At 40.8% G+C, this 22,003-nt stretch overlaps 1 protein-coding gene across 3 annotated transcripts in view; it reads right to left on the bottom strand.

Annotated features, from left to right (window-relative positions):
• Positions 1-22,003, bottom strand: part of CCHR2.PART0H2orf80 (chromosome chr2.part0 C2orf80 homolog) — a 438,540-nt gene that overhangs the window by 40,295 nt on the left and 376,242 nt on the right. For all 3 annotated transcript variants that reach the window (XM_044060703.1, XM_044060704.1, XM_044060706.1), the window contains one exon: positions 21,623-21,756. In XM_044060703.1, coding sequence (XP_043916638.1) covers positions 21,623-21,756 — 134 coding nt within the window. The remainder of the gene's footprint in view (positions 1-21,622; positions 21,757-22,003) is intronic.

Below are 22,003 nucleotides of genomic sequence, written 5' to 3'. Positions count from 1 at the left end.
AACATTGTCACAGCCTGGAAGCAATGATTCCTCTCATTCCCTGCCTACAACAGGAGTTTCTATGGTGGGCAAAGGCATGTCACCAGAACATGGGACGGGCTTTCACTCTACCCCCTACCAGCCAAACTTTGACAACAGACGCATCAGATTATGCATGGGGGGCCCACCTGGCAGAAAGATGCATTCAGGGCATATGGATCCCAAAACAAATGCATCTGCATATCAATCAAAAAGAGATGTTAGCTGTTCAAAATGCCCTGACAGCCTTCAAGGACTTATTTCATCCAGGACAGCTACTGATAAAGACGGACAACACCACAGTGATGTGGTATATAAACAAGCAGGGGTCACGCACTCATACCCCCTTTGCAGACTAGCCATGGCCCTGTGGGACACAGCCTTGACTTACCAAGTACATCTTCAAGCTCAATTCCTGCCAGGGAAGCAAAATATTCTGGCATATGATTTAAGCAGAAACATTATGGACCCTCACAAGTGGAAACTACATCCACAAGTCTTCAGCATAATAATAAAGAAATGGGGGAGACCGGACATAGACCTATTTGCCTCTCCTCAAAATTATCAACTGAAAAAATTCTGCACAAGGACTTATCACGGACAAGCATGGAAAGTGGATGCCCTATCCTTCAGTCGGAAAAACCTATCAGTTTATGCCTTTCCTCCCCTGCCTCTTCTTCCCAAAGTACTACTAAAAGTCAGACAGGAGAAACCAAAGATGATACTAATTGCCCCAGACTGTCTCTGCCAATACTGGTACCAATTCTAAAGAACATGTCTCAATTCCCAGCTTGGTACTTACCTCAAATACCTCACTTACTGTCCCAGCAAAACAATCAAATCCTGCACAATCAGCTCCAAACACTGAACCTGGCAGCATGGCTGATCATGTAATTATTCAAATAACACCTCTCAGTAAAGCTGTGATGGATGTCATTTTGGAAGCCAGAGGGCCTAGTACTAGAAAATCTTATGCTGATAAATGGAAGAGATTCTGTGCTTGGAACCAAGCACAAAGAACTGCTACAGCAGAGCCAAATATTCCTCAGATTTTACAATACTTGACTGAGATGCTTGACAAAGGCCTATCATTTTTCATCAATAAAAATCCATGCCTCCGCCATCTCGGCTCATTACAACACAGAGCCACCAATCTTTTCTCATCCTTTACTAAAGCAGTATCTTAGAGAGGCCAAAAATTTAAGGCCTCCCAGAAGATCACCAATTTCTGCATGGGACCTCAAGTATGTGTTGGGAAAGCTCACCCTGCCTCCATTTGAACCAGCTGCTACTGCAGACCTAAAGTTCTTATCATGGAAAACAGCTCTGCTACTAGCAATTACTTCAGCAAGAAGAGTCTCAGAACTACAGGCCCTCATGGCTGTGGAGCCTTTTATCATTTTTTACCCAGACAGGGTGTCTCTGAGGACCAATCCTTCATTTATGCCTAAGGTGGTTTCCATTGTGGCTCTTAACCAAACTATTCATCTGCCAACCTTTTATCCAAATCCACAGAACAATGGGGAGAGGAATCTGCATTCATTGGACGTACACATACAGCTAAGATTCTACTTGAGCAGGACTAAAGCTCTTAGAAAAACTGAGCAGTTACTAGTGACATATGCTACAGGATCAGAAGGAAAGGCTATTTCAAAGCAGACTATTTCAAAGTGGATAAGCCACTGCATTAGTTTCTGCTACTTACACCATGGCAAACCTGTGCCCAAGGGCATCAGGTCTCATTCCACCAGAGCTGCAGCAACATCAGCAGCTTTTTCTCAGAGGAGTACCAACCAAAGACATTCTAGAGGCTGCTACTTGGAGTTCTGTTCAAACTTTTACAAAGCATTATCATTTGCCTCTCTACTCTAAGTCCAGGGCAGGCTTTGATACTGCAGTTCTGCAGGGCCTTATAGCCACCCCTAATGCTGTTTAGCTCCAGCCTCCCATCCACAGCTTTGGGATTCTACCCAAATGTAATGACTGTAACAGTGAAACACGAAGAACATAGTACAGTTGTGTACACTTAACATAAATGTAGATGTTCAAGTGTATTCACTGTTGCAGTGCAGGTTACCCGCCCGCCATCCCCCTTTTATTCTGGAGTTTCTCTTTCCTTCACTATCTTCTACAACCTATGTGGGTATTTGCTTGTAGATGAAGGTAAAGTTTGTATTGTTGCATGAATGTATAGTTTATATATATATATATATATATATATATATATTTTTTTTTTTTTTTTTTTTTTTTTTGCTACCTTTTTGGGGGCACCTGACATCTGGGGCAAGAAAAACTAAAGAAAATGGTGTCGGCTGCTTGTTTTATACCCCCTGATGACCTGACATCATGGAAGAGGAGACAGCAACTGACACAGGACCCAAGACTTTGGAATTCAGGCCGACTGAGGGCAACCTGCCACCAGATTACCCAAATGTAATGACTGCAACAGTGAATACACTCAAACATCTACATTTATGGTAAGTGTACACAACTGTACTTTTCTCCATATTCTTTGAGAAAACACATCCTTCTTTCCTGACAGCACTATATATTTCTCAGGCTACAGCATCACAGGTGGTGACTATCTCATTAGACCTCAGCCACAATGACATTTTGCGCTGACAGTGCAGCAATAGCTTATCACCTCCACTGCAATGTGCAGACTTGTCCTTGTAACTTCTGAATGTTTTTACAGTAGAAACTTCTGGTATAACAAAAGTCATGTGAGCCTTTCTGGCTGTGGTTATCATTGTGAGTCAGACAGCATGCTCCACAGTTTCTGTTACCATGCAGTGTATAAACACTTTTGGTCTGAGCCACTCAAGAAAGCAAAACAGCAGTAGTGGCAGTCCCACAATCCCATCATGTCTTTTGGAGGGTTTTTTTGCACACAAGTTGTATGCAGCACTAGCCAAAGCAAGCTATGCCAGTTACCCTTGGACCCTCTCCCTGCCACAGTATGGCAGTCTCACACATCTTCCCTTTCTCTTTGGTGTAACTTACTATGACAATAGCTTCCCAAGCTGTCCGACTGTCCACATGGCATGTGATTTCATTGTATATCAGCCAGGCTGAAGCTACTGTTCTTACTCAGATTGGATTGTATATCATATTAAACCATGATTAATGTTACCAGCATATCTGCTGCACTGCGATCCAAACCTCTCAACTGCCCAAATTTTTTCAGGATGTCCAGATTTTTGCCTCATGTTTTGGGTCTGTTTCACATAAAATTTGTGGTTTTCTGTATTTCTGTGGTATATCAGTAAGGATTGAATTCACTAAATAATGACAGGCATTTGGGTTTCAGACATCATAACCTTCAGAAAATGCATGGTAACACAAGACCTTTTATTCGAACAACTTTCACAATTTCTAAGATAGTACTTTAAAATGTGTCTTATTTTTGGGGCTTTGTCCCCCACTATTTTTGTCTTTATCCAGATTTTTTTGTGCTAAGATGTTGAGAGCTATGCTGCCATCACTTTTGCAATATTTTATCAATATTATCAATGTATTAAACTGCTTCAGCTGCTTGATGATAGAATCTTCTGTCCCTGTTAGTGTCGTAGTGTTATGTTAATACCCACACATATGTGCAAATCTCTGAAGGCAACATTTCTCCTCTCACTGTTGTTCTGAAATTTTCATTATCCACTTTGGACTGACCAAAACTGATTTCATTTTTTTATTCCTCATCTGCAGTGGTGTTTACTTTCTTCAGCCAGTCAGAAATCTAACTGATTGATTAGGATTTTTTTATCCAGGTGATTAATATTTAATTCTTCGGGTTACAACCACCAGTCCTTTTGTAAGCAAGCATGTAGCTGCTACTGAGAATTGCAAAATTTCTGATGTTTTAGTACAAAATGTTTTATAACTTCTCTCAAAATATTGCGGAAACTGACTGAAAATGAAACAGTTTAATGCGAAACGCGTAGCACTGGAGCTTCTGTTTAATAATGGAGCAGACACATTTTTTATGGCAGTGCTACAAAATCTTTCATTCCAGTAAGAAATGCCCACTTTTAGGTAGTAAGTTACCTACTTTGCAAATGCCCAGCGATATTTGTTCAAGTAAACTACTGCATCTTAATTATTTTCAGCTATAAATCTGCTAATTTTTTATTTCCAGCTGCTGCTTTTTCTATCTTGTTAAGCTGTCTGACCTTCTGTCTTCAGCAGAACTACAGCTATCATGTTAAGTAATCTGACTCTGCTTAGATGTGATTCTAAATATTAGTTATGTATCATGATTTTTAAGACCACATGAATTGGCTGTTTTTATACGTTGGGCAGCATGCTGCGTCTTAGTGTTTAAGGAATGTCACAGGTTACAGGTGCAGTTCTGATCTCTGATTACCATTTTCCTTTCTTTATGTGGGTTTTCTTTGAGCTTTAGTTTCCTTCCATCTTCCAAAAATATGCTCATAGGTTCATAGGATGATACTAGGCTATTGGCCAGGAGGCCTTTATAAACTTAGCCAAGAATTTCACCCATGTTCCCACAAAGACAGCACCTGTTTCCCCTGTCCAGCAGGGACATAGGTGGGATCCCATTTGGTACATTTTCTGTTTCCCATCCAGGCCTTCCTGGTTCCTCTTAAAGAGGGCTAGTGAGGTACTGTGCTTGACTTGGAGAGGGAGTCTATTCCACAGATGGGGGAGTCAAATGGGGGACACAAATCTATCCCACCAAGTTCTGTTAATGTCACAGGCCAGGTTAAGGCCTTGCATGTGGGTTGCACAAGTGGAGTTTGAATTACGGATATGTAGCAATTCCATCAAGGCTGGGTCTGAGATGGCCTTGTATGCCAGTCACAGGTCACCTCTGAGCAGTCTGTATGAGACTGAGAAGAGGGACAGGGCTTTTAGCCTATCTGTACAGAATAGGTATTTGAGACCCTGGATTTTCCTAGTCAGGAACCTCTGTGGCCTCTCCAGATGCTACATGTGCTTGGCAAGGTACATGCCAAAGGGGGCATTGAACTCGATAATGGGTATGATAAGGGAGGAGTACAGGGATGTTATGACCACCTTGTTCCTGGATGAAATACCCTTACTTATGAGGTGGGCTGTGTAGAAGGCCTTCCATGCAACAGAGACAACATGGAGGTCATAAGTCAGGTTGCTATCAACTTAGGTGCCCCAGTCCCTCAGGACTGATTGCATGCTTAGTACATTGTTATTAATGTGATAATTAGTGAGGATACCATTTTCCCCAAAGAGGATAACGATGCATTTCTTGGCATTCAGTTTGAGGCCATGCTTCTGTCACCAGTCATTAGTTTGGGTAAGACCCTCTTGGAGGATTTTCACATCACTAGAGGAATTTAAGACAGCACCCAGCTTGCAGTCATCTGCAAACTTGGCCAGCCACAGACTGCTGGTTTTGGCTCACACCTCAGGAAAGTATATCTCAAACAGTAAACAGTAAAGGACACAAGACTGATCCTTGGGGGTACACTGCTTGTTACGGGTCTACTACTAGAGGTGGCTTCCCCTATTTTGACTGAGTAGGTTCTATCAGTGAGCCAGTCAGCTACCCATCTGGTAGCATACGGGTTGATGCCTAGCTGGGAGAGTTTATCTATTATGCCAGAGTGTGGAATAGTGCCAAAGGCTTTGGCTAGGTCAAGGTAGATGGTGTTAAGCTAATGGGCCTATAATTGCCTAGGTCAGTGGATGTTCTACCTTTGTGAAAAGGGATGACTGTGGCTGTCCTCCATTTAGCTGGGATGAAGCTGGTGCTCATGCTTTGGTTGAATAGGGTGCCTAATGGAGCTGACAGCTCATGCCTGAGTTCATGTAGGATGCAGCCAGGGATGTTGTCAGGTCCCATGGAGATTGTATTTTTTGCACTCAAGAGGGCATTAAAAACCTGCTCCCTGGTGATGAGGGGAAGGAGGCAGGTGCTGAGGATGTCCTAGTTTACTGATGGGGGGACAGAGGGGTGAAGTTTTCACTGAACCTTGTCTGCCAGCAGGTTGCCTATATCTATGGCATTTGTATATGTGGTGTTCTTGACCACCAGTTCAGAGAAGATTTGGGTGTTACCTTTGAGATTGCTGACATATGTGAAGAAGGCCTTGTGATTGTCCTTAGTGGATATGGCCAATTTGGACTCAAAGTTAGCCTTAGAGGATTTCACCAGTAACCTTATTTGCTTGTTCAGACAAAGGACAGATTACTTCCAACTTGGCACCTGCTCCTTCTTGGTCCTGGACAGCAATTTTTTCCTTTTACTATAGAGTTTGTTTATTGCTGCTGTCCACCAGACAGGTTTACTCTTCCTTGAGTGAGATGATTTAGTTCTGTCAGGTATTGCTGAGTCCATGCAGCTATGTAGGTGCTCATATATTTTTTTTGGTGTAGACTTGGACATTAGTGCTAGTTCCTACTGAAGGGATGGTGGCTGTGAAGCTGCTTATACCTGCCCTCAGGAGATTGTAGTCAGTTCTGGAAATTTTTTTTGTTTGACCCTGACGAGGGGGAGATGGTAACTTTGAAAGTGATTGGTTTATGGTCAAGATCTTACCAAGGAGGATGACACTGCAGGGGTGCTACAATGGCTACTCATGTTGGTTAGTACCAGGTCCAGGATATTTTCACCTCTCATGATGGTATCTACCAGCTGATCCAATCCAGTACATCTCAAGTCATTCACACTAACACGGACTGTGGCAGAGTCATAACAGTACCTGTTGTTAAGAGACTTGAGTGTGTGCATGATATGGTAGATTTTAGCACCTGACAACCCACTTACTGTGAATTTCTCCTTGTCTAGCCTGGGGAGGAGCACATCTGTGTGTCTCACGATAAAGTCTCCTCTGACTAGTATGTTGGTTTTGTGGCTGGGTCTTAGAGGCTGTGAGACATAGGCTTGTGTACTATGTGTGGTGAGGTCTGTTTTGTTTATGTATGTTTTTGTTGGGAACCTCCACATATGAAAAAGTGTGTTATACAGGTGTGGGTGGTGTTAGAAGTGTACTGTTTGTAGTGTTTGTGCGGACAACCTTTTCAGTGCCAGATATACTGACTTGTGACTGAGACAGCAAGGATTCTAGGTTCTTAATGTAATTGCATCTCTCACATATTGTGTTCCTAGGTGGTAGTAGAAGAGGGTTGTCTATGTACATGAGGCAATTGCTACACTGTCTCAGGATGCCCATATCAGCCAGACTAGTAGGAGAAACCATAGGAAATTGTCCGTCCATGGTTTTCAGAATCTGTGGAAGAGAGGTCAGGGACAGTAGATTGAGTACTATCTGAGGAGAGTACCTATAGGTGTAAGTAGGGCTGGATAAAATCAATGCAGTAGCTGCAAGGGAGGGCCTCACTTACACAGGAGTGCTAGTAAGGGAAACAATGCAGCTGAAATACCTCGCAAAGGGTTACAACGGTGCAGTGGCATTGCACGACTCACAATCAAGCACAAACCTGCACAAACACAGGATTTAAATACCACAAAATGAAAGTAAAATAGAAACACTGGAATTGACCAATCAACCCTTTGTCCCTGAGCTCTTAGCTAAACACCCTATGCCAGACCAGTTCCAACCAGTTCATTTACTCCCACTAAGTGCAAGCAGGCCTCATCCAGCACAAGATGGTGTAGCAGAAAACACAGGAATCATACAAATAGATCTGGATACAGCAAAACCTGTAACCAGACTATGCTAAAGATATTTAAACTGTGTTTAGGTCGATTTAACACAGGAGAACAGATACACATTTAAATATAACATTATTATACATTTAAACAAATTAACCAATTAACCAATAAAAAAGCTCAAAACTGAGCCCTGTTCCAGCAACCTTCAATCAGACGAGTTCTAACTGCACACTCCTGCCACTAGGGTGCAGGGGAACCCTCTCCAACAAAAGATGGCCTGGTTTAGTGCTCAAGTTACACCAAACAGAGCTAGATTCAGCAGGTCTATGCTACAGCAAACAAGGTGCACCAATTTCAGAAAGAAACAATTCAAATAAGCAGGCACAATAAGCCTTCAACCAGCAATTCCCAGTTCAGAAGGACATAATCTACCCTCTCCTCCCACAAGAGTGTAGAGCACAAATGTTAATGTAAAATAACTGGCCCGAAGCCCAAGTGCTTAAACTAGAACTAAGACACTTTTAGAGTAACCGACACACTAAGCCTTCAACTGGTAATTGCCAACTTAGAAAGATGTAAGCTACCTCTCTTGCCACAAGAGTGTAGACCACAAACCATCCTAATGTAAAACAACTGGCCTGAAGCCCAAGTGCCTAAACCAAAAGGATTAGAGTAACAGTTACAATTTAATCAGGCTAACAAGCAATAATGAATGCAGCAAAATAAATGGAATTGAATACTTTTAAGAACAAGCAGCAAAGGCAAAATAAAGTAGGATGAAACACGAATACAGTAAAAGCAGATGAATGAAGTGCAATTTTATTAAAGTTAAGAGGGAAGGGATGAAACAAGATAATTCAATGTTGAGAAACTAAGGGGGTGGGCCTTACCAAATTATTTATTTCTGCTCAGTAGAATGAGCTGATGAGATAGGACTGGGATGAGTATCCAAAATTATATTTATAGTAGGGGCAGGCAACTCAAAAGCCACCAAAAATGCAGCCAGAGATCAGCAATATTCAGAGCAAGCAGACCAAGCAAACTCTTCAGCTAACTAGAGATATTTCTAAATAAAAGGTCAATGCTGTTTCTCACCTCCCCCCAATAATTAACTGATGTTATTCACAGTTTGCAAAGGAATTCTTTGGTAACTTTTTTTTAACTGACCCTAGCTAAGAACTCTTAAAACTCCAACAGAACAGAAAACTTAAAACAAAACAAATGTAATGCTAGAATAAGATACAAAATAGAAGTAATCAAACTTTAACTGAAGAGCTTCAATTCAAAATAAAATGCAGATAGGGATCAGTAATATTCAGAGCAAGCAGGCTAAACAACACTTTGACTAAATAGAAATACTTCTAAATAAAAGAACAATGTTGTTTCTCAGCTCCCCCCACTAATTAACTGATGTTATTCACAGTTTGCAAAGGAATTCTTTGGTAACCTTTTCAACTGACCCTAGCCAAGATCTCTTAAAACTCCAACAGAACAGAAAACTTAAAACAAAAACATATGTAATACTAAAATAACATACAGAATAGAAGTGATCAAACCTTAAATGAAGAGCTTCAATTCAAAACAAAATGCAACTAGGGATCAGCAATATTCAGAGCAAGGAGGCCAAACAACACTTCAGCTAAACAGAGATACTTCTAAATAAAAGAGCAATGCTGTTTCTCAGCTCCCTCACCCTGACTTTCTAGTCTTAACTGTCCATTTATGTCATATGTAACCTTATGGCCCAGTTTGTGGCTGAAAGGGATTCAGAAAGTACATGTTCACTTATGTTGTTAACACATAATTTATGTGTGAGGACTACAGAACAGATATGCGGCCGAGCTAGGTATGGAAATAAGGCATATAAGGAAAGCTGGTGGTGGAATGGAGAAGTCCAGGAAGTAATCAAAATAAAGGAGTGCAGGAAAAAGTGGGAGATACAAAAGATAGTCAAAAATAAAGGCCAGCACTAAGTGTGGTTAATATAACTTTCTTTTAATACAACATAAATAACAAAAAGGGTAGGGTGAAACCCTGTAATCCCCACAAAAATTCATCCAGACCGGTTTTTGCTGAAATAGCCTTCCTCAGTGTTAAACACAACCTTGTCACATCCACATAATTTATACAAATCAATTAATTAAACAGAGTTGGTTATTGGCTAATTATAAATGGTCATTTAATCCAGGCTGAAAAAAAAGAAAAAAATTCAAAAAATTTAACCTGGATATGGGGGACTATGACAGCGGGAAACCCTTTGGATCATATAAACAGGTTAAATTTGGTCAGCCCGAAGTTAAACCCTATAATCAGAAAAGAAAGAGACCCATATCAATCCTTAAAGAATCTAGAGGGGGGAACAGTAGTACATCAGGTGAGGATTCTTCCTCAGCCACAGAGGTAGACAGTAACCAAACTTTAGAATCGCCCATCCCAAAAAGATGGAATTTGGATGCCCCTTTAAAGCCTGGACAGACAGGGGAGGCAGAAAACATAGAGGGGGTAAGGGATCTCGAGAGTCTTCTGAAACTAATGGTACAAAAATAAACAACACCTGTAATGTTTTGAACATCTCTTCTAAACCACTATCTGAGGTGGAAATACAAGTACTAAATAAAGGCTTAACCTTTGCACCTGGTTTTGTTGTATCTGAAGATTCTTTGGCACAGGATGTGGTAGCATTTTGTTGTCTACTTAATTTAAGATTGTTTTTTGATGATGTAACTTCTGGCACTAACACTAATTCCTTCAAATTTCATAAATCTACATTTACCCCACCTATGTAGCAACAGGTGCCCTCCTTCCAGTCTAGTGTCTCAAAGATTTACCTTTTCATGCCCATGAACATCAATTATCACGTAAAAATCTCTCAAAGATTGAACTACAGGTAGTGTCTAATTTACAAAATAATAAGAACTTAGTGATCTTACCTGCTGATAAGGGAGGAGCTGTGGTGGTTATGGACTGGAAGATGTATTTCAATGAAGCCCAGAGGCAACTTAGGGATGGCTGGTATTACATGTCAATCCCCTTAGATCCAACCTTTAGATTCAAGACAGAAATAGATACCTTCCTAAAGCAAGCTAGGGGGGAGGAGGGTATTATTACAGATTCTGACCTATACCATCTAATGGTACAGGATTCCAAATCTCAGTATTTATATCTTCTGCCTAAAATACATAAGGACTTACACAAACCACTAGGAAGACCCATTGTATCAGACAGAGGGTCCCTTACCAAACCACTTTCACAGTTCCTAACCAAGTATTTACAGCCATTATTGAAATTTATCAGGGCACATATTCAGGATACACCCCAATTTTTAAGTATTATTTCTGATATGTAATTAGAATTGGGTTGGCTCCTATGTACACTTGACATTACTGCCCTCTGTACTAACATCCCTCATTGGGCTGGCCTTTGTGCATTACAATATTGGTTAGAGAAAAGTGAACTTTATCAGCCTGGATTTAACACATTTCTGGTTTGCTTAGCAGAGCATGTTTTAACTAAAAATGTCCTGTACTTTCAGGGGGCAGCTTTTGCCCCCATTTATGCTGACCTTTTTATGGCTTATGTGGAAGATCATCTCATTTATGACCCAGGGCACAATTTGTATCTGGAGGAAATTGACATTTGGAGGCGCTATTTGGATGACTGTTGGCTGGTGTGGACTGCTGATATTAGTTATCTTCAAGAATTTGTAGAATATCTAAATGGGAATAAATGGGGAATCCAGTTTATGGTTCATTATCATATAAACCATATTACATTTCTGGATCTCCTGATCAAAAGGAATGAGGATAACAGTCTTGCTAGTGAAATTTTTCGGAAATACCCACAATACAATTCCCTACTCCATGCATCCAGCTTTCACCCACAACATGTCATCAGGAACATCCCCAAATCGCAGTTCTTTTGGGTCAAACGTGTTTGCTCCAATTTGGATAAATATGAACAATATAGGAATGATCTGATACATAAATTCCAAAACCAAAGTTACAAATATGGCAACATTATTACTGCCAGTAACTGGGCCTCCAGTCAGGATTGGAAGGACCTACTAACATATAAGGAACATTCAACTGATAAAACATTGGATTTGAGGTTAGTTACTACATATGGACGTAATACATGGGCCTTTTTGGATATTATTAACAGGCATTGGAACATCTTGCTATCGGATAGATATTTTAGGCAATAGATGCCTTTTCTCATTCCAGAGAGGGAGAATACTTGGTTCCTATTTTAGACATTACAAGCATCATCAGGGGGCTTCCACTACATGACAGCAACGTACAATTACACGTGAAATACTGTGTGGTTGTATACCTTGTGGGCACTGTACACATTGCATTAGAGTGAATAAAACCAAACAGTTTAGTAGTAAAAATACTGCCTTGGTCTATGACATTAAGTTTTTGGCCAATTGTGGGTCTGAATGGGTTATATATTTGGTAACGTGTACATGCTCTGCCTTTTATATTGGCCAAACATCCAGGGTCCCTATGTTTATGGATTAAACAACATCTGAGTGATATTAGGAATAAGAGACAATCAAATGCACTATTCAAACATACTCTCAAACATGGAAATGCTTCCTACAGATTTACTGTCATTCACAAACTTTTTGGTGACAAGATGAATAAATCTGGGTGGCATACTACTCTTAATGCTAAAGAAAGGAAATGGATTATTAAACTAGGTTGGCTTTTTCAGCCTGGATTAAATGACTATTTATAATTAACCAATAACCAACTCTGTTTAATTAATTGATTTGTATAAATTATGTGGATGTGACAAGGTTATGTTTAACACTGAGGAATGCTATTTCAGCTGAAACCGGTCTGGCTGAATTTTTGTGGGGATTAGAGGGTTTCACTCTACCCTTTTTGTTATTTATGTTGTATTAAAAGAAAGTTATATTAACCACACTTAGTGCTGGCCTTTATTTTTGATTTTACTGAAGGTTTGTTGGGCCTGTGCACTTGCTGCACTTGCGAGGGTTATTTTGGCTTGAGATATAAAAGATAGACTAGGCTAGGAAGGAATACTGGTTGGCTAACACAGAGGATAAGAAAGGAGATGAAATATCAAAGATCAGAGCATTAGAGGCACTCTATAACCTTCAGGAAAGTGACTCAGTAGATGGCACAAAGAAACTCTATCAGGTTTCAAGGCGAAGACGGAAACATAAAGAAGATAGTCAGGCACCTTTAATAAGGGATGCCAGCAACAACCTGCTCACCAGTCCACAGGGCATCAAAGGCAGATAGGTGTACTTCCAGCAGCTTCTGAAATGAAAAAAAAAAACACAGAAGCTGTAAAGTCCCAGACACAGCCTATAATGAGAGAACAAGAGAAACCCACCCTAGAAGAAGTAAGAATAGCGCTAAGGAAAATGAATTCATGGAAATTAGCAGGCTCAGATGAGGTCACAGCAGATATGATAAAGGTGCTGGGTGAGACAGGGGAGAAATGGTGCCTGAGAGTACTCATAGCAATATGGGGAGAAAGGCATATCCTAGATGACTGGAGAATAAGCATACGAGTGCAAGTGTTCAAGAACAAATGGGACATTCACAACTGTGGGCAGTGCAGAGGTATCAAACTCCTGTCACACTTCATGGAAGTTCTGGGGAGGGTGATTGATAAACGAATATGCAGAGTAATAGAAAGTAAGATGGGAGATAAGCAGTTCAGATTAGGATGCAGCACAACTGTCCCAATGTTTGCAGTGAGACAGATAGTTAAGAAGAAACTAGAGATGAAGAAGGATGGTTTGAGCTTGCCCATTGATATAGGGACAGGGTATCTTCCTGTGATACTGGCAACCTAGGATTAACTGGAAATTTGAGGAGCTGGGGGGTTAGCTGGGGATGACAGACTCAAACAGCTGACTGTCAGCTTATCAATCTTGGTGGGGATGGGGGAGGATTTCTTCCGGCACCATTCTCTAGTGGACTCTGGACAGCACAGCATTGTTGTCCCACAGATGCATGTGTTCATTAAAGGGGGAGGGTGGACTTTAACACATCATGGGTGGGAATGCCCATAGGTATGTGCTTACATTACTGCATGCCCATCCATCATGGGGAAGCTAGAGTATGCTAAAATAAATCCCCGAGGTTAGGATGTATGTCACTGGGTGTTGTGCCTCTATCTCCTCTCCTTCTTCCATAATGATAGATGATTATAACACCAAATGCAGCCCCAGGTTGGTGGCCCTGGTCCAGGGGGTAAGCCAGTCTGTCCTGTCAGGTGGTTGGGAGAAGAATAAATAGGCAAAAACACTAGCCAGTGGTCATCCTAGCCAAACAATTTAAAGAAAAAATAGATCTGGTTGGCCTGACAGCTCCTTCTGGCCATGTACCTATGCTCATTGCTGTCCTCTACAAATGCTACCAACCTTCCTCTCAACAGTTTTTCCTTGACTTTCTCTACCACTGCAGTTAAGGTAATAAGCGTCTAGTTCCGGATATTTTTTTCTGCTCCCCTACTTTGTATAAGGGGTGTCATTTGGCTGCAGTCTTCCAGTTCTGTGCAACTTCTGCATCGGTCTCTGATCTGCTGAAGGTCTTCATCAAGGTCTGCCAACAGACTAAGCAAATTTTTGAGGGCAATATGAAGCTGCCCATCTGGTTCTTGCAATTCATTATCCATAAGGGCAGCCATTTTCCAGTGACCTTCCTCTTTCTCTATCATGGTGACTGTCCTCTGTTCACCCCATTCTGCCCTGCCTCATTCCCAACATGGCATTCTTCCTTTGTAAAAATGTAGGCAAAGACTTCATTCAGTACCTCTGCTTTTCCCCATCATGGGTTTTTCCTTCCAGCGTTGTTCAGCCCAGTCCGCTCTGTCTCTCCATTCCTTTTTTCTGTGGCATACATAAAAAGCTCTTGTTTTCCTTCTTAAGTCCTTCCGCGAACTCTATTTCTGCTATAGCCTTTGCTGCCCTCACTATCTTTGTTACATTTTGATAGCCTTTCTGTACTGTGCCTCTTTTACCTACTTTCTATCTCCCATAGGCCCTTACCTTCCATCTAAATGCTAGCCTCGCATTCATATGTAGCCACAGAGGTCTTCTTCTATTTTTACCTTTTTTCTTTTTTCCTAACAACATTGCCCATCACCCTGAGTATTCTGTCTATGAATCATTTCATTAGCCTTCTTACTCCCTGAATTTATTTATTACTTGTCTCCTAAATCACCCTTGGCCATCCTCCCAGTACAACATAATACTCTCTTCTAAAACCCCCATCATCGTCTTTGTTTTTTTATTCTGACCCTTTCCCCCTACTCTTAATGACCACTGCTGGCTAATGGTGCCATAGCTTGGACATCTGTGACAGCATCTGCACTAGTTATGACCACTTCTAAAATTCTATCCTTTCTGGTACAGTTCTACACCAGCTGGCTGTATGGTTCAAGACCAAAGTTAGTTCCTGATCCTTCTCTACCCTGGAGTTTGGAATCTTCCAGTCTGCTCCTGGCAGATTCAGATCCCTCATGAGTATTACCCTCTTCTTCTTCTACCACATTATTTTATTCTGACCCCAAGTATCTCATCCTCCTCTCTTCTTGTCTCATAAGTTCATAGGTTGATAGGAGGTTACTAGGCTAGTGGCCCTAGATCCTTTACAAGCCTAGCCATGTTAATCCCAAGTATTCCCATTTGTTCTTTTTGTGTAGTTCACAGATTGAATTCATGAACAGAGTGGGTCTATGATAAACACCGGCTACCCCTGTCCATGAGGGACATGGGTGCCACCCCAGTGGCAAATTTGCAGTCTCCCATCCAATTATCTAGGTTGCATCTGAACAGGGTCAATGAGGAGCTCTGTTTTACATGAATAGGAAGTCTATTCCAGAGAAGCAGCAGTCTCTGGGAGACATATCCATCTCTCCAGCATGTTCTGTTAATGTCACAAGCTAGGTTGAGATCCCTAGAGTGAGTGACTCTTGTGCCATCTGACTTGCAGATGTGCAGCACTTCCAATAGGGCAGGGTTGGAGATTGTCCTATAGGCCAGGCACAAGTCACCTCTCAGCAACCTATAAGATACAGAGTAAAGTGACAGGGCTTTCAGTCTGTCCACTTAGGTCATGGTTTAGAATCCCTGCAACAGGTGTCTGGTGAGGTACATGCAAAGGGGGGCATTATACTCTATTAGTGGTCTGATGAGGGTTGAATACAGTGGAGTTATAACATCCATTGACCTGGATGCTACGCTCTTGCTTATGAGGTGTGCTACACAGAAGACTTTCCTTACCACTGTGGAAACTTGGTGGTCAAAATTGAGATCACTATCAAACTGTGTTCTCAAGTCTCATACCACTGGGTTGGAACTTGGGGGTGCTGTCAATACTGTAATTTGTAGGGAATTCCATTTTTCCAAAGGGAATAGTAATGCATTTTTTTTTTTGCATTTAGTTTTAGACCATGGTTTTGGCAGCAATCATTTGTTTGTGTTGGCCCTTCTTATATGTTGACATCGTTGGGGGACTCAGTGGTTGCTCCCTGTTTGCAATCATCAGTGAACTTGGTGAGCCAAAGGCTGTCTACTTTGGCTAGACCTCTGACAAATAGACACCAAACAGAAAGGGGCCTAGCACAGCCCCCTGTGGTACTCCACTGGTGACAGTTCTACTGCTGGAGATCTCTGGTGGATGACACACTATGTCAGTTCACTATCTTCCCTATCTCTTAACTGTCGTGGCACCCCACCTACCTTCTAAACCTAAGTCCACCCTTGCCACACTCCTGGATAGGTGTTCCACCTCATCCTCTGTAACCTCATATCTGATGTCTTCCTTTGTGTAGACCATTACATCATCCCAGTCCCTCCTATCAGTGTGTGAAGTACTCATCCAGTGCATCTGACCATGACAGTGTCTGTGCCATAGGTATAACATACAAGGGGTCCTCATTGGTAGAAAGGGAGTCACTCCAGCATATTAGGTGCTTTAACAAAGAAGTACACTAAGCAATAGAATTTAATCCAGAACTCATTTGGCTCCCTGGACATTGTCATGTTGGCACCCATCATCCCAAAGTTATGCACAAAAAAGGGAGCAGAACTGCACCTATCACCTTCTATTGTTTGATATTTGTATTTCATTACCATTACTTTATATGTCTGTTATGTTGATATTATTGTGTATATGAAATCCTACTACATGTACATTTATGCCTCTGTACAATCTTTGTGACTATGACATGTCTGCATATACCTGTTGTAAATGTATCTGTGACAGGTAATGGCTGAAAGAGTCTGTATCAACCATCTCAGACGGTTAAAAAACAAACAAACATCCAAAAAAGGAAGGTGTTATTCCTAGCTTCTTGCTAGATTTAATAACCACCAAACAAGACCTCCTGCACGAAGGCAATTGCACGGCCCCAAAAACAAGGTACATCCAGAAAAAAGCTATCATTGCTCCTGCATCCAGGGACTGGTTATAGTCTAATGATATTGACGTAGCACTACCAGATTTCTGGGTTTATGCTATTATTGTCAAGATCTATTTAGACAATATGTATTTTGAAGCATAATAATAACAGGTAGTGGATTTATGCCTGCTCTTGGTCTGTTATTCCCACAAAGAGTTTAATTTCATATTTATTGCCAGGTCACATTATGGACCTAATCAGTTTGATATCTGGTTTATCAGTTGACAGAGAAGACCTTGGAGTATTTGGTTTAGGTACCAGTACAGACAATGGTAGTATCAGTGGATTTCTGGGTCCTGAGTCCAGTTGTGGTGTGGCTTTTGATCAATTGCACAAACATTTAAGGTCTTTGAGATCTAATGTATGGCATTCTAAGCTTTTCAAGGCCTACATGGCCAAAGGTATAACACCTAGAGGGCTTAGAATCAGAATACAGCCTCTTGTTAGTGAGGCGGATGATGAACTAAATAGTCAGTGGGCAGCTATTCAGCAACAAGCTACCATGTCTTTTGTTGAGGCTATGGCCAAGTACCATGACAGAGTGGTCGATCGTGAGATCATTGACATCACAAAACTGTGCAGTGAAGTGTAGAAATTTGAAGGAGAAACATTTTTCACTGGACACTTGAATAAGGTTGCTATGAATTTAAGTAATCTTGAAGAACAACTTAAATCCAGAAAAATCAAAAAATTCCAATGTGACCAGCTAGACTATCAGGGTAACAGCCCATTTAGCAATACTAACAAGAATGTCAGATTTACACCTAATCAATCCAGAACCCCCAAAAGGAAGAGGCCCAGATCTATTTTTAGAAAACGGACAGTAGATAATGGATCATCTACGGATGATCTATCTTCCTGTATGGATAGTGATATGCACCTGGCATCAGATTCACCGACCCCCAAAAGGACACAGGGATTTGTCCCTTTAGGACAAGATACAAATGAGGGGGGAGGAAGCACAGGAAAAATCAACAATATTCAAAGTCTTTTGAGACTAGCAATACAGAAATAAACAAGAATGCAAATGTAAATGTTTTGAACCTATCAGACTTTAATTTGTCAACTACTCATATGTCCATCCTTAATAAAGGACTAACTTTTATTTCTGGTTTTGTGGTCTCTGAGGATGTTCTGGCGCAAGATGTAATGTCTTTTTGTAGAACACTTAATCTTAAGTTGCAGTTTGGTGATACAGATGGTAACACTTACTATGACACTTTCACATACCATAAATCACACTATCTTCCCCCTATGCATCCCATAGTGCACCAGTTTCAGAGCAGTATTCTCAAAGATCTGCACTGTCGGAGCTCTGATATTTCATTCAAACCCAATAATTTGTCTTTGGCTGAAAAGGATGTGATTATGGAATTACAGAACAACAAGGATATTGTCATCATATCTGTGGATAAGGGTGGGGCAGTAGTAGTAATGAATTGGTCTGAATATGACAATGAGGCCAAGAGACAGCTTCTGGATAGATGTTACTATTCGGAAATGCCGATCAACCCCACCTTTAGATTCAAGAAACAAATAGATGAATTCCTGGCATCTGCTAGGGATGAAGGTATTATTACTGACAGGGTGATGCAGCAACTTATGATTCAGGATTCTGCTAATCAATACATCTATTTTTTACCCAAAATACACAAAGATCCAGTTCATCCACCAGGCAGACCTATTGTGTCAGGTAGGGGATACATTACGGAACCTTTGTCCATTTTTCTTACCAGGTATTTGAAACCTTTGCTATCCAGGGTACATTCCCATCTACAGGACACTACAGAATTCCTGAAAATCATTTCCGAAGCCCAGTTAGAACCAGGTTGGCTCATGTGCACACTTGATGTCAGTGCTCTTTACACTAACATCCCTCATCAGGTTGGTTTGGAAGCTCTTGCCCACTGGCTACAGGTGGCGGGTTTATATCAGCCTGACTTCAACACCTTTCTTGTAGGCCTTGCAGAACATGTCCTAACTAACAATGTCTTTTTTTACCAAGATACTTGCTATTGGCAAACCAAGGATACAGCTATGGGGGCATCTTTTGCCCCCATTTATGCTGACCTATTCATGGCATTCATTGAAGAACAAATAATTTATGATAGCAGTCACAATATCTTTCTGGATGAAATTGACATTTGGAGGTGGTATTTGGATGATTGCTGGATGGTATGGAGGGCAGATGTTAACTATTTACTGGAATTCATATCCTATCTGAATGACAACAAATGGGGTCTACAATTCACAGTTAACCACCATGTAGACACCATCACCTTCCTTGATGTGCTGATCAATAGATTACCTGATCATACTTTAAGTACACAGGTTTTTAGGAAGTACCCGGAATACAATACTGTCCTCCATGCATCCAGCTTTCGTCCCCCTCACATAGCAAGAAATATCCCCAAATCACAATTTATATGAATGAGGAGTATTTGCTCTCAAGAACCCACCTTTCAAGAACACAGACAGGATTTGACAAAGAGATTTAGGTCCAGGGGATACCACATGGGACATGTTCTGCAGGCCAGTAACTGGGCAAACACACTAAACAGGGAGAATTTGTTAACTTACAAATCACGGAAAAAACAAGATCCTCAACCGATTAGATTTGTGACCACTTATGCAAGGAACTCAGATATATTAATCAACAGTATACACAGACATTGGAATATATTACAGTGTGATCAAGAGCTAGCTAATATATTGCCAGATAGATGTCTGTTTTCATTTCGTAAAGGGAAGAACCTGGCATCTTGTTTCAACCATTACAAACACTCTCACGACAATAGCTGGTCTCAACTTACACAAACCACTTTGACAGGGGAACCTTTGATAGGATGTTTCCCATGTGGTCATTGCATAAATTGTGATAAAATAACCAAGTCCAAACAGTTCACAAGCAAAAATTGTGGTATGGTATATGATATAAATTTTTTTGATAATTGCAGCAGCGACTGGCTTGTATATTTGGCAACATGTACCTGTGGTTCTTTCTACATTGGGCAAACATCTCGTCCTCTCAGGCTGAGGACTTCTGAGCATGTAAGTAATATAAAGAATACAAAATCCAATAATGCATTGTATAAACACTGTATGTTACATAAATCAGCAAAATTTACTTTTATGATCATTGATGTGGTAAAGGGTAACAAACTAAACAAAACAGGTTGGCATTCCATTTTAGACTCCAAAGAGAAGAAATGGATTGTAAAGCTAGGTGGATTATTTCCACCTGGTCTTAATGAGCAATTCTAAAATGAACCAATGGGGTTAATGATGCATGTAAACAGTAATACTTGATTTTTTATCTTTACACTGATGAAGGCTGTGTCTTTTACCAGCCGAAACCGGTCTCCTTTCATGCTGTTTTCATGCTGGTTTAATTAATAAATTTCTTTCAGGTCACAGTTTGCTGGCTCAAGGTGTTTTTCTGGATTTAATAACATCAAAGGACATTCACTTAAGCAGCTGTGATTTTAGCCTGTCCTGTTTAAATGAATGCCAGTACTACACTCACTCCTGATCAGCAACTCTTCTAAGGTGTCAGACAACTCCCTAACTGCTTGTACCTAGGACAGATGTCCCCCTCTTCTCCCCACCGTAGATACGCTATTGATGTACTCTATAAAGCTTGTTACAGAAATAGGGCCACAACACATGCTGGGTGCACGGTGGCCATTTGCATATTGTTATGTCCCTGTTAGAATAACATGTACAGCTATTACATAGTCCCCCAGCTGGTAGACAGGCTGGACCTTCTATTCTTGCCCAGTGGTTACTATAAATACCCATCATGCCCCATTAAGCAAACCTCTCGAGTCTCAGTGTGTACTGAATCACCTGAATATCAGAGTAAAGTAGAAATAAACATTTATCTAGTAATGTCTCATCAATATTTGCTGACATGCCTCATTCTTCACTTCTTCCAGATGCATTCTCATATTATGCAAAAGAGTTGGTGAATAACATTATCTGTTAGCATGATCAGCTGCCCACCGATATTTCATCAGTAACACCAGCATACCACACCTGTCTGTTAGACAGTGATAAGATGTAGTAGTCAGGGAGTGGAGCATGATGGATAAATAGAAGGTGCTTTTGTGAAGTAAGGTAGTCTGTATTTGAATGGAGGCCCATTAGACATCTGGAAAACATTTCTGATGCAGTCTGTAATCACTGAGTGATAACTTGTGGAAAGCATGGTATAATACATTTCTAGTGTATCAGGCAGGGAACTTGTGCTGCTTTGGTCTGCAGAACGACCTGTACAGTCCTTCTAGAACTACTGGTGGGCATTTCTGTAGGCTAGGATACAGTTCTACGCAGTAGTTTTACAACTTTTTAAATGGATGCACCCTAAATGGATACCATCTAATGCAATAGTCATGTACCAAACTGTGGGAACCCTTAGTTAACAGAGATGATTCCTGCACGTGGTGGATTTTATATTTATACTGGTAATGACCTTCCAGTAATAGTGCAAACACCTGCACAAATATACCAAACAGCATTTTTAGATGCATATACCTGTTCATCTTGTGATTCATGTTCTGCTGAATTCTCATTTGCTGTTGATGATACAGTACTAGATGTACTCGAAAAGGTTCTTGTCAGATTGCTGCATTTCTGCATTCCTTTCTTTGATTTCAGCAACTTTAAACCTTTAAAATATAGCAACATAAAAGCATGAACATCTTGCTTTAGGTACCGGAAAGTTGACTATACAGTTTAGCAGCATCTGTGGTACTTGTACTTATAGTATAATGCAGTGTCCCTTTTATTTATTTTATTTTATTTGTCACCCAAGATGAGTATTTCCTACCCTGAAGCAGCTGTAACAATTATATATTTACTTATGTTTAACTAACTGGGTTAGCCCTGCTGGACAAGGACCATTTTCAGACAGGT

This window comes from Protopterus annectens, chromosome 2.part0, assembly GCF_019279795.1.
Source record: "Protopterus annectens isolate FY-2018-M chromosome 2.part0, PAN1.0, whole genome shotgun sequence".
Lineage (NCBI taxonomy): Eukaryota > Metazoa > Chordata > Ceratodontiformes > Protopteridae > Protopterus > Protopterus annectens.
Note: the sequence above shows the minus strand (reverse complement) of the source record. Positions and strands in the feature narration are given on the sequence as shown.